General features: G+C 39.3%; 1 protein-coding gene across 1 annotated transcript in view; it reads left to right on the plus strand.

Annotated features, from left to right (window-relative positions):
- The first annotated feature begins 4628 nt into the window (after positions 1-4628).
- The window catches only part of LOC150079013 (tyrosine-protein kinase transmembrane receptor Ror2-like), a 289332-nt gene continuing 274675 nt past the window's right edge, over positions 4629-19285 (plus strand). Inside the window, exon 1 of the mRNA XM_090383902.1 lies at positions 4629-4943. Coding sequence (XP_090240028.1) covers positions 4796-4943 — 148 coding nt within the window. The 5' untranslated portion in view covers positions 4629-4795. The remainder of the gene's footprint in view (positions 4944-19285) is intronic.

A 19285-nucleotide genomic window follows, 5' to 3' on the forward strand; every position in this document is an offset into this window, starting at 1 on the left:
TGTACACGTCTTGCGAATTAAGCAATGGCCTTGTTACGTACGACGATCAAATGTTTACCAACTCCTTGGTTGGATTTTCCTACTCTCGTAATGACTGAGGTTTGGTAAAGTACACAATTATGCCCAAGTTAACGCCTTTCTAGTGTCAGAAGCTAGAAACAAAGGATAATTACTGGAAAATAAGATAAATATTCATAACCTAATTACTGGCAAGCGTGCTATACCGAAGTAAGTAGATGACAAAACGCGAAGAAAAAACTTTAGGAGGAAATGTATCTCGCCGTCAAAATTTTCGTATAGTTGAACTGTCTTGAGAAGCATGTTAAATTTCTATCAAGAGAATAGACACACAAACAAGGTACTGGTTGACATTAATCAGTACTCCCTTCAGGGATTAATTTTTATATGGGTGTGATAATGATCACCATTTCACCCCCAATCGCTGGTTGGTTGGTTTGTTTTAATGGTGGTTTTCTGCGACAAAGGCAACTAAGGCCTAATTGTGCTTTTCACAGTAATTATGCAAATGACAATTTTACCGGGTCAAGTGTTAGAAATTTTGGTATAAATGAATCTGCTTTACAAAACTAAATTGGTCAAACACATTTACTTCATCACTGAAAATATGAGTCAGCTTAAAAATTATGCTAAATTATAACAGATCCTTAAATGCGGGATATTCAAGTGTTTAACTGTCGGTAGGGATGGACAATGAGCACAGTGAGAAGAATCCTCACCTGTCAACAAGTGAAGGTGAGTGAGATGAGTATGCCCAGTGCTTGTCCTTGCACGGACAGCCTCTTCTCGTCTGTTTATTAAGAAAGAAAGGTTCCAGGGTTGTGGAATTTTCTTTATTTGAAAGAGCTTATGAGTTCGTTACTGCCATGCTGATGCCCATTACACGCCTGTCGCATAATCGATTTGTCCATATAAGGGACTGAGGAAGTTGAAGACACAGGGTTGAGTCTATTTTTAGCTGGTCGATCTGCTTTCTCGTTTACCTGTATTTCTGGGCAGTTCGGGAATACTGATTCCCCTATGCACACTGTTTGAGCATGGCCAATTTTTTGTCACATGAAACACCTAACAAGACTGGAGATATGAGGTCGTAAATGGCAGTTCAGGTATCCAGCCTTAATTATAGTTGTAGGGTTAATGTAGAAAAGGTCCGTATAACACTGCCTGTAGGTACAAGACCACCATCTTTCTTGATTTTAAACCTATCTTCGGAAATGTTTAATAAGTCCAATTCATACAGGACGCCCTTTAGACGTAATTACGGTGGCGTGTGGAGTAACTGTGACAGGAATTCCTTTTGGAATATTCTTTGTCTCTTAGAATACCATGTGCCAAAGTCTGTTTGGTGTGTCCTTGAAGTTATGCGTAGAGGCTTAAGTGATGGATAACTTTCTACATGATCCATGCCTTTCAGCCCTTGGGAGATTTTCTTTTCTGCCAGGGTTTTCGGCCCCACCACGGGGATGCAGGAGCCATGTTTGGTTTGAAAATCGAAGATTAGTTGAAGTTAGTAACAAAACTATGAAAAATAAAGAAATGTGACTTTCCTTTCTTCCTCTCTACCAGAACTTTTGAACCAAAAGCTGCTATTAAATAAAAAGAATTATTAATGGATATCGGTATGAACCTAAAAGAACTAGAATTGGCTTTATAGAAACCCGCAGTTAAAGCTAGAGAATTCGTTCAGTTACAAAACGCATGGCATTCGGGGCTACCCGGCCCGCAAATAATTGTTAAACTCCAGATATGAATCCCTAACCCATTAGAAAGTGTGTTATAGCGCATAAGCTACACTGGCTATAGTGCGCCAGTCCATAGAGTTGTGTTAGGAAATAATTCAGTATTGAAGGCATTTAAATTTCATTTTAGAAAAACTATTCAGAATCGATGGTATATTCAAATTTTTTTTAGAAAACAGTAAAGTTCCTTAATATTTTCCTGACCATTAGAAAGTAGTAGGTCTTACACTTTTCGCTTTCCTTATATGTATCAATGGATATCTTTTATTGGTGGCATAAAAGTTAACTGGCAGAAGGACTACTAAGGCCAAGATATCTTTATTCAAAAGTTGCCTGTTAAGCAGGCCGGTTTACTGTGGAAGCTTTCTTAAATTAGAAATTTTCATATAACTAGATTCGCTTTGTTATTTGAATATTATATTAAAATGAATATCCACTGTACTAATCAACGGGGTGCATTTATACTATCAAAGACGTATGGGATGCTTCTTTTCCCAGAACACCCACGGCATGCAGCTGTATACTTGACGTGGAAACACTTACAGGTTTGCCTGTGGTCGCTTGTAACTACAAATTCAATGCTCTGAGACCTTACGGCGAGATGAGGTGACCAGCCGTGTGAAGGCTGCTTTATCCTTTATATATCTTTATCCTATTAAGAAATAAAATGAGTTTCTTTCCTAATAGACTACCTTCTTTATTTATAACAGCAACAATAAATAACTGTGAAATTTAGTAGAATTTAATGCTCCCTATAAACAATATCAGAGAAATGCACTCTGAAATCACACCAGGCACTCGATTGGCGCTCAGGATTGGATCAGCAGTAATCAGGATTCTGCTAAATATCGTTAGCTTTAATAGCTGCTCAGAATGCTTAGATTGAGAGGTTTCAACTAGCAGGTAGCCACATTGCAATCTTTCTACCATTTTGGAGAACCGATAGCAGATTCAAAGCATTTTTGCACCAGAACCGAGGAGGGGGGGAAGTTTGCTCATAGGTGGTTTGACGGAGGTTATTATTAATTACGAATTGTGGAAATCTTGTTGGGGGCTTGTCTTTAACCTCTTCGGTTGAGAGAAGTCATGTTTGGTCTCAAGCATACCAGATTTGAATCTCTTTAGTTCTAAAAGGTGGAAACATGCTATTTTTCATCTTTGCTCATTTCAGCCCAGAGGTAATGCATCTCTTCTCCACGGCAGTTACCGATCTTATTACGTGAAAGCAAGCTATAAAAGTAACTGCAATTTCCGGCTGTGAATGTTCACCAAATCGAAACCTTTCTGAAGTAAAGTAATGCAGTAATTAAAGATTTCAAACGCAAGATTTTAAAATCACTGTTTCGAAAACAAGAGCTGTCGATATTCACTTTAACTTGTTCGATTAAACCATTACTTAATAAATTTCTGATTACATACCTTGCATAAATCAGTAACCTTGCCTTATTGTAGGCATTAAATCTTTCACTTTCCTTCCTCCAATTCGCATGTAAAAGCGCTTCTAAGCTGCAGAACAACATCCTTCAGTAGATGTAATCTGATTACAGAATAACTGGAGGAAGAATTTCAAATGTTTGGAGCTGCTAATAAAATAAATTCATTAGCAGCCAGACAAAGCATTATTATACAAGCAGTTCCTGCTTGTTCGTTGTAGAGTACGGCATGCAAATTGGATACTGTTTCTGCTGGAGCAATTAACCCACTAACAGACTGCCAGTCAGCTTCGCAGATGGAACAGTCTATAGGTTTGGCACTACAAAAGTGGAATGTTTAACATTTCAGATATATAGAAATCAGTAAAATTATTAGGTTCCAATCTTTCCAGCTCTGGGCGAAAGAGCTTCAATTTTTGAATAAACCGACTGATTTCGCATACTTTTGATGGGGCAGTATGTACATAAAGAAAAACATTCCGCTCAGTAGTAATTCGATCTGTTTGCATATTGTGTATCATTGTGCAACGTTTCCGCTACAAATTTAAACGTCCAATACGTAGCACCAAACATCACCATGGTAACAAAGACTCTACTATGGTCTCGTCCCATTAATTATGTCCACGTTGTTAGACAAACAAACATGCCATTGTCGTTCGCCCACCGGACGTATGAAACCCAGCGGAAACAGCGCGATGAAATCCTCACGGTGGTACAGTGGCAATTCTAACGACTTTCCTGTCCTGTCAGATACTGAGGACAGGAAGGGCACTGAAAGACAGGGGAGTGTGTTCTGTTAGCACTCAATGAAAATATCTGACTTTTCAACTTCCACAGACTACGAGCTGCACCTTTTTTTTTCCTCCAAAAAAAATTCATTAAGATATTTTTAATAGATTGAATTTAGTCCAAAAGAATAAGTTTGTGTAGATATAAATATATATTAAAGTTTCTATAGTGGAGAATGCTGTGACGCAATAATATCCTTAGTCAACGTACGTTCATTTGACATAAGGTTCCACTCAGCTATTACATATTATTCAAGAATGATCATAATTTATGATTTGAAACAGTGCTTAACCAAATTATGCTTATGTGCAGTTTTTCATAGAACATTCAAATCAGTATACTAACATCTATGACGCGTGCTTTAGGAACTAAATGGCAATGTCCATCAAAAAGTACGGACAATTGTAACTAGAGGCCGCCACCAGCTCAAACGTACTGCGCCTGCGTGCGAATGTACCGTTATGAAAGAAAGGGCTCGCGCCGCGTGGAGAGACAGAGGTGGTTATAGCGGGAGTGGAGAGTTTTGAATGTGAAGACTACGACTCCGTAGCTCTCGAGCGCGTTCTGTTCCCCTTTAAATCGAAAGCGAGACGGCGATTTATTTTATTATTTTTTTTTAAATTCCTACCGAAAAATTGGATTCTTTAAAAGACCGTTTTAATGACTGCTTCGAAGAAGATAATCCTTTTCTTTGGCAGAAAACTTAATCGTTGTTCCTATGGTGAAACTCAACTGCATGCTTCTCGTTGACTCACTACGAGCGTCGCCAGTTACCTGGGAAACAACAGAGGCTAACCCATTGAGGGACAGGTTTATATGATCGTCATGAGACAAGCAGATCCCTTCTCAGATCGTGTTCTTCTTCTGTCTGAATTCAGAACTGTTCCGGTGAACAAGAAGACGAAATCCTTGCTGTTGTGCTGCTTGACAATCTCGGTCATCCAGACTGCACACAGCTTAGGAGGTAAGTACCAAATTGTCTTGGTGTAGTAAGATAGCGTTGTCGATCTGATATCGAAGGCCTTCGTACAGCTGAATGGATTAGTTACGCAGTAAGCCACTCGTTATGGGATTTATTAGCTGCACATATTGCGCTCGTGATACTGTTTTCAGCTTTATTTAACTTTCTTTCAAAACTGTATTTGAAAAATGAGTTGAAATTCCATTATACTGTGGAAATAGCATTAATATATAACTAGTGTAGATGTTTTTTTTTATTATATATATGTATATATTTTTTTGTGCATCAGCAGCTAAATCTATAAGGCGTGTCTTAGATGGTACACATCTTTGGCATTTGACGTGGAGGTTCAGATAAGACAGTATTATTGATCAGATTTAGAAAAATATAAAGATCGTCAATATCCTCTCGATCTCCTAAAACATGTATTAGCAACTGATCATGACAAGAAGTGAATGATATTTGTGATTCTCTTAGATAATACGGACATTCTAAGCTATATTTTGGTGTTAGTAGGGAATGACCATTAATGAGTATCACCAATGCGTAATATAAGGGAATATGATTGAATTTGATTTGCTTTTTACATCTTAGGTTCGATGACCGTCAGGGCTCAGTTTTTATCTAGAGTAGTTTATTGTTTGTATGCTCTTTCCAAATGAGTAACCACTTTTTTTTTTACAAGTCTGGTTATGGTATCTTGAAGGACGACTGGTTGGAGCCAATCTTTGACAGCAGACTCGGCCGTTTCGTTTACTGGGAGTCCAACAAAAATTGTGAGCCGACACGTGTGAAGATGTATTAACTGTGTTCGAAACTTTTTTAACAGAGGATGACTGAAAACGATTTACACTGAAGAGCACACGCTCAGTGCATAGAGATATATAACTGTTTGGGAATATGATAGCTTGATTTGATTTGGTTTTTAATGGCGCATTGGCAGCTAGGGCCATAATGCGCCAAGTCAAATAACTATTATGTAAAAAAGGTATAAATTAAAAGCATATAAAGTATAAAACTTAATCTTTGTATACAAATTAATAGACTGTAAAAAGATAAAAACGTCAGACATGTCTCTGTCACCTATAATCTGACTGAGTGTAAATGGTTCAGTCAAATTATTAAAAACGGTAAAACACAAGCGTCGTGCTTCTATAAAACCAGGACATTCTATGAAAAGATGACGGACGGTTAAAATAATGTTACACATCTCGCACATAGGTGGGTCATCCGCCCTCAGCAAATAGGAATGTGTTAGATGACTATGACCTATGCGGAGCCGAGCAAGAACAACTTCCTCTCTTCGAACCCTGCGTAGACTGGACTGCCATTACGTAATTACAGACTTTATGTGATGTAGTTTATTTGTGGCCTGTCCGTGCCAAGAATCTTGCCATTGGGAATATAATTCAGAGCGTATTATTTGCCTGTAGTCTGTGTAGGGACTGACAGGCTGTTGTTGTTGTTGTGGGGGTTTCATGGCGCATAAGCAACTTTGGCTATAATGCGCCTATTCATTTCTATTAAAGGAAAAGGGAAAGAATCGTACTGCCTGAAATGTCCTTAATCAGAAAAGATTAAAAATTCTAATTTGCTTCAGAAAACAGAAGAATTCAGATATATTTGCCTTGTCACCTATCAAATTCTCTAGGGTTATTGGTTGTTGAAGGATAACCAGTGATTGCAGGGTTGAAAATCTGTCTTGTTTATAATAGGGGCAGTCAATGAGAAAGAATGTGTTTAACAGTCATATTTATATAGCAATGTGGACATTGTGGTGGATCATCTCCTGTGAGTAAATGAAAATGGGTCAGGTAAGTATGACCTATTCTTACTCTTGAAAGAATTACTTCTTCTCGTCTTGATGTCCGGACACTGGAGGGCCAGATTTTCGGAACCTGTTTAATCTGAAAGAGTTTATTATTCGTTTGGGAATGCCATAGTGCTGTCCATTCTGTTAGGCATGCAGCATGAATCATTAGCGCATAGTCTGAGGCTGGGACAGGGATATTGGTGAAATCTAAGCTGGTTGGGTTTTTTGCAGCTTTATCAGCCTGTTCGTTGCCTAAAATACCAGAATGTGCTGGTATCCAGCAGAAGGCGACCAGTTGGTGACGTTCTTTAATCTTTAGTAATAAATTTCTAATTTCAATTATAACAGGGTGAAATTTATCTGAGGAACTACACAAAGCGTTGATTGAGCTGAGGGAATCAGTGTAAACTACTGATTTTAATGAGCAGTCAGGAGGGAGATTTTTTAAAGCTAGTTTAATTGCGAATAACTCAGCTGAGAAGATACTGAATTCAGGAGGAAGGGCTGCTGATACAATTGTATTCGGAAACACTGCAGCTGCTCCAACTTTTGAATTTGATTTAGAGCCATCTGTGTATATTGGTAAAAAATCAATATATTTTTGAGTGTGAACAGCATGAACTTGTCTGATATTTGATGATTGCAAGATATTCTTTCCCCACTGACAGAGGTAAGTGTCACAGGTCGGTATAGGAGGTGGAACCCATGGTGGTTGAGTACAAGGGGCGACTTGTTGTACGGAATGGATGGATACATTCCAAACCTGCAGTAGTTCAAGGAGGCGATGACCAGCTGGTTTTATTATGCTAGGTTTATTTCTGTACAGATTTTCAAATGGCGGATTGAAAAGATATGGCTGAATGGGATGAGAGGCACAACTTTGTATCTTGACAGAATACTTCAGCAAAAGCAATTTCCTACGTAAAGATAGTGGCGGCTCGTGAGCATCAATGTAAAGGCTATGTGCTGGCGATGTTCTGAATGCGCCAAGTGCAATCCTCAGTGCACTGTGTTGTACTGGATCAAGGCAGCGTAATGCGCTCTTTCTGGCAGAGTCATGTTGTTGTGATGGGGGTTTAATGGCGCACAAGCTGCTGGGGCTATAGTGCGCCTATTCATAGGAAAATAATAAAACTCAAATTTTGGATAGAATCAATTTATGGCTTATTAGAGTGATGTTTTAAAATTTATGATACAATCCAATTTTTTTCAAAAAAGAGAAGAGTGTGTGTGTGTGGTATGGGTGTTTATTGGCGCATTAGCTGCTATGGCTATAGTGCGCCTATTCGTAGGAATATTAAAAAAATAATCCAGTTTAAATTAGTTTCAGTTCTGTAGCCTATTTATAAAAGATGATACACTCCAATTTGTTTTAAAAAGCAGAAACGTTTGTTAACATTTGCGTCCTCTCCAATGATATGATGTAATGTCAATCTTTCTGAACGATTAGCCAGATTTTGAAGTATTGCAGCTCGATGTTGTTGATACTGCGGACAGTCAATCAGAATGTGTTTGACTGTTAGATGTTCTAAGCAGTATGGACACTGAGGAGGATCATCGCCCATTAGTAGATGGAGGTGAGTCAGATGGGTGTGTCCTATTCTCATTCGTGTGAGTACCACTTCTTCCCGCCGCACTGTCTGATTGCTGGAATGCCAGAACTTTGGGTTTTGTTTCAGCTGGAAAAGTTTGTTAGTCGTTTGGTTATGCCATAATTCTGTCCACTGTGCATGGCATGCTGCTTGAATTAAGATATTATAATCGGGCGCTGGAATAGGGACAGACGTTAGGTCTGAACTTGGACTTTTGGCAGATGTATCAGCCACTTCATTCCCTTTTATGCCTGAATCTGCTGGAATCCAGCAAAACTTCACTAGTTGTTGACGATCATAAATCTGCAATAACAAACTCCTGATTTTCATTACAATATGGTGATTCTTTTGAGATGTATTCTGCATTGCTTTGATTGAGCTGAGAGAGTCAGTATAAACTATATATTTTGCAGATGGATGTAAATTCAAATTTTCTAGAGCTAACTGTATTGCATACAGTTCTGCGGAAAAGTTGCTATACTCAGGTGGAAGAGAAGCTGATATGATAGCAGAGGGAAACACTGCTGCTGCTCCAACAGTTGACAGAGATTTGGAACCATCCGTATATATCGGTAAGAAGTCGGCATAAGTTTGAATATGGCTAGCATGGAGTTGTTGCACAGTCACTGCCGGCAGGCAATTCTTTCCCCATTGAAGAAAATAGGTATCAGAGGTCAGTTGAGGAAAGGTGGTCCATGGTGGATGAGAGTAATTCTTTATCTGTTGCATATTGTAGAGAGGAACATTCCAGTTCTGCGATATTTCAAGGAGCCGTAGGCCAGCCGGTTGGATTTTACTTGGTTTATTTCTATAGAGATTAACTAGTGGTTGATTAAAAAGGTATGGCTGAATAGGATGCAAAGGGCAAGTCTCTTTTTTGGCTGCATATTTAAGTAGTAACATTTTTCTACGAAGATGCAAAGGGGGCTCATTAGCTCCAATGTATAGACTGTTGTTGTTGTTGTTGTTGATTAAGGGTTTAAAGACACAAGGGCATCAATGGCCAAGATGTGTCTTTCCAAGTTTGATGGAAATCAAACATTAGATTTGTTTATCAAATCTGATTTGCCGAATAAAATTAAGTAATTCATCTATATTCGCGGAATTGTCTAAGATCTGTTGAAGGGTAACTGGATTCTGATTATTGCATGAACTCTGAAAACAAAGCAATCTGGAATTTCTGAATCGAGGGCATACCAAAAGAATGTGTTTTACGGAAAGCTGAACTTGGCATTGGACACAGCGTGGGGGATTTTTGTTTGCCAATAGATGAAAATGAGTAAGATGAGTATGGCCAATTCTCAGTCTGGCAAGTATTACTTCTTCTCTGCGACTCTCTCTGATGCTGGAATTCCATATTTCTGGATTAGGTTTTATTTCCTGCAGTTTATTGTTGATTTCATTTTTCCATATTTCAGCCCATTCATTTTCACTTTCTCTAATAATGATTGGACTAAAATCAGTGTGTGGAACTATCATTGTTTTATTTGGCAGTTCTGATGCTGCCTTAGCTGCAATGTCTGCTTTTTCATTGCCTTCTATTCCGCAGTGTCCTGGGATCCAGCAAAGTGTTATATCAGATTGTTTCTTTTGACATATGTTGATTAGAAAGTCAATTTCTTGTAGGAAAGGATGATGAGAATGTCGTTTACCCTGTATGGCTGAAATAGCACTGAGTGAATCCGAGTAAATTAAGACAGAGAGGGACGACTCTTGACATATTTCACTTAATGCAAGCTGTATAGCATATAGTTCTGCAGATAGAATGCTGCACTCAACTGGAAGGGATTTTGAAATTACATGCGATGGGAGCACGGCTGCTGCACCTACATGTGATTGGCTCTTAGATCCATCCGTATAGATTATGAGTTTCCCAGTGTGTTGCGAAGTATAGTTGGCATGCAACTGTCGGATATTACATGGTGGAATGGTATTTTTTGACCACTGAGCAAAATAAAGATCAATGTTTATATGATGTCTATTCCATGGGGGTAAAGGCATATTTTCATTTTCCGCAATTTTATTGAGATCGAGTTTCCACTTTTTTATTATTTCTTGAAGACGAATCCCAGCAGGTCTGGGTTCATTAGGCTTAGATTCATAAAGTGTTGGCCATAAAGGTTGGTTAAGGTATACCCAACAAGGGTGAGTTGGAAAGCTTCTTATTTTGGCAGCGTATTGGCAGAGTAGGCGTTGTCTTCTAAGATAAAGCGGAGGGTCGTGTGCTTCTATATACAAGCTTTTTACAGGCGAGGTTCTGTAAGCGCCTAGTGCTGATCGAAGGGCACTGTGTTGAATGGTGTTCACAGACCGTAAGATGCTGTTTTTAGCTGATGCATATACTATGGCTCCATAGTCTAATCGTGACCGGATTAGAGCACGATATAAATTGAGCAGTGACTGTCTGTCAGCACCCCAAGATGTTGAGGATACTGCACGAAGGATGTTTAGTTTCTGGAGGCACGTAGTTCGTAGATAGGTCACATGTTTACGAAAATTTAATTTGGTGTCTAAATTCAGACCCAATAATCTCATGGAGTCTGTCATTGGTATTTCTCTGCCTTTCAGTTTTAATACAGGTTCCGGATGAAGCGAGCGTAATTTACAGAAGTGTATTGCTGCTGTTTTCCCCTCGGTTAATTGATAGCCGTTGCTTTCTGTCCAAGTTTCAATTTTGTTTATTGCTATCTGTAGTTGTCTTTCAATGGTAGCCATGTTGGATGATTTACAGGAAATAGCAAGATCGTCTGCATACATATAAACTTCTACCGTGGATGGGATATCTCTTATAATGCTACTGGTACGTAATGCAAAGAGTGTGGCACTTAAAATCGATCCCTGAGGTACTCCTTCTTCTTGTGTGTGAATTTTGGACAGCTCATTCTGGAGTGTGTGTGTGTTATGGGGGTTTAATGGCGCATAAGCTGCTGTGGCTATAATGCGCCTATTCACATGAAAATGCTAAACACAAAATTTAAGCATAGCTAAAAACATAATTTAGGCATAACAGCTTGGAGCTCATTCTGGAATCTTACTTGAAAGGTCCTGAGGTGAAGAAAATTCTGAATGAATCTAGGCAGGTTACCTCTAAGTCCAAGTTTGTATAAGTCTTGGAGGATTCCATATCTCCAGGTTGTATCGAATGCTTTGGTAATATCGAAAGTTATCATTACCATGTGCTGTTTTTTAAGAAAAGCATTTCGAATCTGAGCTTCGACCTTGACGTGGACATCAGTTGTAGATCTATTACGGCGGAAACCAAATTGATGGCATGATATGGCATCTTGATCTTCAACAATCCAAACGAGTCTCTTGTGTATCATCTTTTCCATTATCTTTCCTAAACAGCTGGTCAAAGATATAGGACGATAACTATTGGGAGAGGAAGCATCTTTCCCGGCTTTCGCTATGGCTACCACAACTGACTGATGCCATGTATCAGGGTAAACATTCTCCTCAAAGATTCTATTGTAAAATTTCAGTAGTATAGATTTTGAGTTTGAGTTGAGGTGGCAAAGCATTATATAGAAAATGCCATCTGGTCCAGCAGAACTATTTCTAGAATTCTGGAGAGCTTCGTTGAGTTCATTCATAGTGAAAGGAAGGTTATAAGAATGAGATTGTTTTGTAACAAAGTTAATTTTATATTTTTCCATGGAAATTTTTTTACGTCTAAATGAGTCTTCATAAGATTGAGATGATGAAGTGACTGCAAATGTTTCTGCTAAAGCCTCTGCAATATCAGTTGGAGAAGAAATATCTATTCCTTTCCAGGACAAGATTGGGGCTTTGGTTTGTTGACACTTTCCACTGAGGGTACGGATCTTTCTCCAAATTATTCTTGGGTCAGTGTTTCTGCAGATGGTAGAACTGAATCGAATCCACGCATCCTGTTTAGCTTTTCGACGAATTCGGCGTGCTTCAGCTTTCAGCCGTTTATAGTTTATAAGGTTCTCCATTGTAGCATTTCGGCGAAAAGTGTTCCAAGCTTTGTTTTGTTTCCTTTTGGCAAGATAGCAGTCCCTTGTACACCAATTATTATACCTTTGTTTAGTAGGGTTAACTTTCGGTATTGCGCTGGTAGCAGCTCCAAGTAATTGTTCTACTATATGTCTAGTGGCATTATTAATAGATGCAGAAAGAATCAAATGGTTATCAAATTGCACTGTTTTCGAAAACTTTTCCCAGTTAGCTCTATGAAAATTCCACGTAATTTTTTGGTTAGATGTATAGTTTGTATCCGTCTGTATTTCACAAATTATAGGAAAGTGATCGCTGTTGTGAAGGTCAGTTAATACTGTCCAATCAAAGCTAGGATAAATGGACGAGGAACATATGGACAGATCCAGAGCAGAGCTAGAACCTGTAGGCAAGTGGATATAAGTATGCACACCGGTATTCAGTAGTGTTAAGTGATGGTTATCAAGTAGAGTTTCGATCATCCTCCCTCTACGATCCATGTTCGGGGAACCCCACAAAGGATGATGAGCATTTAGATCACCTAGAAAGCATACAGGTTGGGGTAGTTGATTATGTAAATTATCAAGTTCTGTAATGGAACATGAAACGTTTGGTGGAATATAAATGGAGACAAGAGTGAGATTAATCCCAAGAACAATACGAACGGCTATTGCTTCTAGATTAGTGGAAAGCTGAACGGGTTTTGATGGTACATTACTACGAACTAATATTGCTACTCCTCCTCTTGCTGGAGAATCGGAACATCTGTCACGTCTATATAGTGTATACCGTGAGAAGTGTGGGCTATAATTTGATGATAAATAAGTTTCCTGTAGACAAATACATGCAGGATCATGCTGGTGCATTAGGTATTTTAATTCATCAAGATTACTTCTTAGTCCTCTACAATTCCATTGAATAATTTTCTGCATTACTTGGGTTTAGGTTAGATGGATTGGTCTGATCGTTTGTTTTTCCCTCGATCCTGTTTATATTTCTCTCGTTTTGAAAAGACTGGGCGAGTAATATCCATCTCATCATCAGCATGAAGCATGAGAACAGCATCATCATTGTCTAATTTCTCATCGGTTTCCATGGTTCGTTCAGTTGGTTTATTTTGTGTACGATGAACATCTTTCTCCTTTAATAATGTGCCTGAGTTTGGAACGTCTTGTTGTGGCTTGGATGGCTTTGTATTAGTAGTATTTGATGTACTCTTTGTCTTTGTTGCTGTTAGTGTCTCACCATCCGCAAGGATGGATCTAGCCCATTGAATAAGAGATAATTTAGGAGGAATAGTAATATAAGTCTGAGTAGAAAATTCTTTAGTGTTTTTAACAGCATTGGAATATGTTTTGGCAGGGATCACATTTAATATTTGTTTACGTGCCTCTTGGTAAGATACATTTTTCTCTACCTTGTACTTCATTATTTTCTTTCCCGTTTTCCATAATTCGCAAGTTCTAGAATATGCGGGGTGAGTACCCTGGCAATTGGGACACTTTGGCGTAGCTGCTGTACATTCAGTTTGGGAATGGTCTGATGAGCCACACAGGGGACAGATTGTCTTACCTTGGCATGTTGTTTGAGAATGACCATACTTCTGGCATTTAAAGCATCTAAGTGGATTTGGTATATATGGTCGGATCTTACAGGAAAGGTAGCCAGCTTTTACTGATTCTGGTAGATTCGGACTGCTGAAGGTAAGGATAACATTTCTTGTGGGTGTAAGGACACCATCTTGTTTGGTCATAATTCTTTTAGCACCGACAACACGTTGTGCTTTAAGTTCTTCGGCAATTTCTTCCTCAGAAACATTAAGGAGGTCCCATTCCGAGATGACTCCCATTGAGGTGTTTAAACTTCTGTGCGGGGTTACTGAAATGGGAAGGCCTCCGAAGGTCGTTTGCTTCAGGAGTTGTCTAGAATGACTGGGATGGGAAGTCTCTATAAGAAGATCTCCTGAGCGAAGGCGTTTGACAATTTTGGGAGTACCTGCTACAGCCTCTATGCTTTTCTGCACAAGAAATGGCGATAAGCTACTAAGAGGTTTCGTTGATAAAGAGTGTAAAATTAGAAAAGCAGGTATGTCATGTGAAGAATTATCTTTTTTGATTCTTTTTGCTTGAGATGACTCAAGTTCATGCGAGCACGTAGGCTCTACAGTCGGTGATATTAATGGATCCATGTTTGCTCCTTTTCGCCCTGAGTATTAGATTAATACTCAGACTACCAGCCCCGCCACGTGGAGGCAGGAGCGGTGCCACCAGTGACCAAGCGATAAGAGATTAGTGGTTAGTGCGTTAGAGAAATTGGTTATATAAATATAAAAGAAAGGTGTCTTTCCTTTCTTGATACGAAGCTAAGTTCTTTATTTAGAAAAAGCCAAAATTAAATAATTTTATAAATAAAGAGGGTTTTAACAATCTCTACAATCTGTCGCTTAGAGAAAAGACGCTTTCAAATCACTTTGGAAATATCGCTATGATCACTCGCTTGGCACTCGGGGCCAATGTATAGACTCTGAGTTGGAGATGTCCTGTATGCACCAATTGCAATCCGCAATGCATTATGTTGAATAGGATCTAGCCAGCGTAGCACACTCCTTCGGGCAGAATCATAAACTGGAGCACCATAGTCTAAACGGGATCTAATCAGTGCTCTATATAAGAGCAGCAAAGTTGTACGATCTGCTCCCCAAGAGAGGGCAGATAAAGCTCTTAGCATGTTGATCTTTTTGAGACAGGCAGTACGTATTAATTTAACATGATCTAAGAAGTTGAGCTTACTGTCCAGGATTAGTCCCAAGAATTTCATATTGCTGGCAATCGGAATTGTGGAATTTGAAATCCGAAGTTCAGGATCTGCATGCAATTTGCGTTGACAGCAAAAGTGGATCGCAACTGTTTTCTCTGGGGAAAGACGATATCCATTGAGCTCAGCCCACTTTTGAACTTTATTGAGGGACATCTGCAATTGCCTTTCGACAGATCTCATGTTCTGAGAATGGCAAGAAATAGCGAGATCGTCAGCGTAAAGGTAAGCCTCTACAGTATTTGGGAGTACTTTTGTAATGGAATCAATTTTAAGGGCAAACAAGGTTGCACTCAAAACTGATCCTTGTGGTACTCCTTCTTCCTGCGAGAATGTAGCAGAAAGGGAATTTTGATATCTCACCTGGAAAGATCGGCTCTTGAGGAAGTTCCTAATAAATATGGGTAGGTTGCCTCGTAGACCAAGATTATATAGGTCACTGAGAATGCCATACCGCCAGGTAGTATCAAATGCCTTCTCTATATCAATGGAGACCATGACAAGGTGTTCGTTTTTCACAAAGGCATTGCGAATTTCAGATTCCGCCTTGATCATCAGATCTAGGGATGACCTGTTTTTACGAAAGCCATGTTGACAATTACTCAGTAGATGTTGAGTTTCAATGATCCAAGTGAGTCGACTATGGATCATTTTTTCAAGAATTTTACCAAGGCAACTTGACAGAGATATTGGTCTGTAACTATTAGAACTGGAGGGATCTTTTCCAGGTTTCAAAAACGCCAAAACTGTAGCGTGGTGCCAAGAGGTTGGATAAATATTTTCCAGGAAGATCCGGTTAAAAAAGATTAGAATCATTTGTAAGCTTTTCTCATCGAGATGCTGCAGCATGACATAATATATGCCATCTGGCCCAGAGGCACTGTTTCGCGTTGTTCTGATGGTTGTTGTTGTTCGGTTTAACGACACAAGGGCTACTACGGCCAAATTGTGTCTCCTAATCGTTAATTTACAAAAAACGTATTGCTAGAGAGATTAAATTATATACTTCGGTACAAACCAATATGTTTTAGATATAATAAAAGTTCTTCAATATTTGCTTTATTTCCTAAGATGCGAGATAAATCAGGTGATATATTCAATTTAGAGAGAGACTGAAAAGTGTTTGACCGGATGGTTGAATGCAAGGGACAATCAACCAGAAAATGACGGACTGTAAGTTGCGTCTGACAGGATGAGCACTGTGGTGGACTTTCTCCCAATAATAGGAAGAGATGAGTATGGTGAGTGTGTCCAATTCTCAGTCTTGCCAGTACTACTTCCTCTCGTCTGTTTCTTCGGAAGCCAGACAGCCACAGCTTTGGGTCTTCTTTTATTTGGTATAGTTTATTGTTTTTGTCACTTTTCCAGGTCTGTGACCATTTATTGTAGCAGGCTTTGCGTATGACAGACTTAAAATCAGAGAAAGGAACCTGAGGATGTTGTGAGAGAGCGGTTTCCGGATGTTTAGCGGCAAAGTCAGCACTTTCATTTCCCGGAATGCCTGAGTGGCCAGGGATCCAGCAAAACCTGACTGACTGATTGGACACACTGCAAACGAATAGCTGGGAATGAATCTGTTGCAATGTAGGGTGAGAAATGGAGGAATTCTTCCTTATGGCAGAGACAGCACTAAGAGAATCTGTGTAAATTATGGCAGATGAGATGGAAAGCTCAATTATCTTACTAAGCGCTAACTTAATGGCATATAATTCGGCTGTGAAGACGCTGCAGGCAAGCGGTAGTGTGGCTGAAATTGTACATAAAGGGAAAACTGCAGCAGCACCTACCGTACTCTCAGTTTTGGAACCATCCGTATAAATTTTACAGGCATGGTTGTTCATAGCATGAGCGGAATGTAACTGTCTGATATTGCAGGAAGGTATATTTTTCCCCCACTGGAGGAAGTATGTATCTTGAGAGACAGACACATATGTCCAAGGAGCAACAGGTGTAGTTGTGTCTTGGAAAATTTCATTTAAATTGATATTCCAAGTCTGAACAATCTCTTTTATCCTGATAGATGCGGGTCTATTTTCATTTGGTTTGCTCTCATAGAAGGCGTCCCAATGAGTATTATAGAGATACTCCCAACTTGGGTGCGATGGTAGACTCTGGATCTTAGCAGCGTAGCGAAGCAATAGTGTTTTTCTACGCAGATGTAATGAGGGATCATGCGCTTCAATATATAGACTTTGGATAGGAGAAGTCCTGAAAGCTCCCAGCGCAGTCCTCAGAGCACTGTGGTGGATCATATTTAGCCGTTTTAAAGTAGTGCTCCTGGCAGAGTCGTACACTCGACAACCATAATCTAATCGTGAACGGATTAAACTTCTATAAAGATGCAACAAAGTACAGCGATCAGCTCCCCATGACATAGATGAGACCGAACGAAGTATATTTAAATGCTTTAAACAAGAAGTTCTCAAATAACTGATGTGAGCTTGGAAATTTAGTTTGCGGTCTAGTAATAGTCCAAGAAATTTAACGGTATTAACAATTGGGATTGGAGTATTGTTTATTTGTAGTTCAGGTTCCGGATGGAGAGCTCGCTTCTTGCAAAAGTGAGTGACAGTGCATTTCTTTTCTGACAATCTGTAACCGTTCCGTGAAGTCCAGGCCTCTATTTTGGTTATGGCTAGTTGTAGCTGCCGTTCAATGGTATTCATACTTTGAGATTGGCAGGAAATGGTAAGATCATCTGCATACATATAAGTTTGAACAGTTTTTGGGATATCTCGTGTCATTGTGCTAACTCGGATTGAAAACAGTGTTGGACTGAGTATTGATCCCTGCGGAACTCCCTCTTCCTGTATGTGAGATGTAGAGAGGACGTTTTTGTATCGGACTTGAAAAGAGCGCAATTGCAGGAAATTTTGAATTGTTTCCGGCAAATGGCCCCGAAGCCCCAGATGGTAAAGGTCCCTAATAATACCATGACGCCATGTTGTATCAAATGCCTTTTCAAGATCTAAATTGACCATGACTAGATGTTGTTTCATGACAAAGGCATTGCGGATATGAGATTCGGCTTTGATAAGCACATCCAGTGTTGATCTATTTTTCCGAAAGCCATATTGTTGTTCTGGAAGGAGATTCTCTGACTCCAGGATGTAGGTGAGCCTAGTATGAACCATCCTTTCGAAAATTTTTCCCATGCAGCTCGTAAGAGATATTGGCCTGTAATTTTCAACACAGGAAGGATCTTTTCCTGGTTTTGGTAAGGCGATAACGAACGAATGGCGCCATGAAGAAGGATAGGCATTTTCGGTGAAGATCCGATTATAAAAAATTAATAGAGTTCTCAAGTCTTCATCAAGTAAATGCTTTAGCATAATGTAATGAACTCCATCTGGACCTGCAGCGCTATTGGAAGATCTGTTTAATGATTCTTGAAGTTCTATTAATGTAAACGGTTGGTTGTACGGCAGTGAGCGGCGCGTGAAGAAGTTGATTTTATATCGTTCCGCACCTGCTTTGATGTTCTGGAAGGTGGACGCATAGGTGGCAGAAGCTGATATTTTTGCAAATGATTCTGCTAATGCATTTGCAACTTCTTCAGGAGTAGAAATGTCTTTCCCTCTCCAATGAAGTATCGGAGAGGGCAGCCGAGTAAATTTGCCATTTAATGCCTGTATTCTTTTCCAGATGACTCGTGTATCCGTGTCTTTGGTAATGGTTGAGGCAAAAGCAATCCAAGAATCCCGTTTCGCTTTCCGCCTAACTTGTCTAGCTTTCGCTTTGAGTTTTTTATAAGCAATTAGGTTACTAGTGGTGGGATACTTACGGAAATTATTCCAAGCACGGTTTTTTTCCTGTTTGGCAATTGAACACTCTGTATTCCACCAGTTATTTCTGTGTTTGTGATAAGGCGTGGATTTTGGAATGGAACCATTAGCTGCAGTGAGAATCTGATTGATTATATAAGTATTTACTTCATCAATATGTTGCCTTTGAACATAACATCTGTCTAAGAGTATATTTGCAGAATACCCTCCCCAGTTTGCCTTTTTAAACTGCCAGTTGGATCGTTGAACAGGATTCGGAGTTACTCTTGTTTGTAGTGAGCAAATAATTGGAAAGTGATCACTGTTAAAGGGATCGGTTAAAACTGACCATGTCATGATTGGAAAGATAGATGGTGAACAAATTGACAAGTCTATTGCAGA

This window comes from Mastigoproctus giganteus, chromosome 10, assembly GCF_048544385.1.
Source record: "Mastigoproctus giganteus isolate SK-2022 chromosome 10, ASM4854438v1, whole genome shotgun sequence".
Taxonomy (NCBI): Eukaryota; Metazoa; Arthropoda; class Arachnida; order Uropygi; family Thelyphonidae; genus Mastigoproctus; species Mastigoproctus giganteus.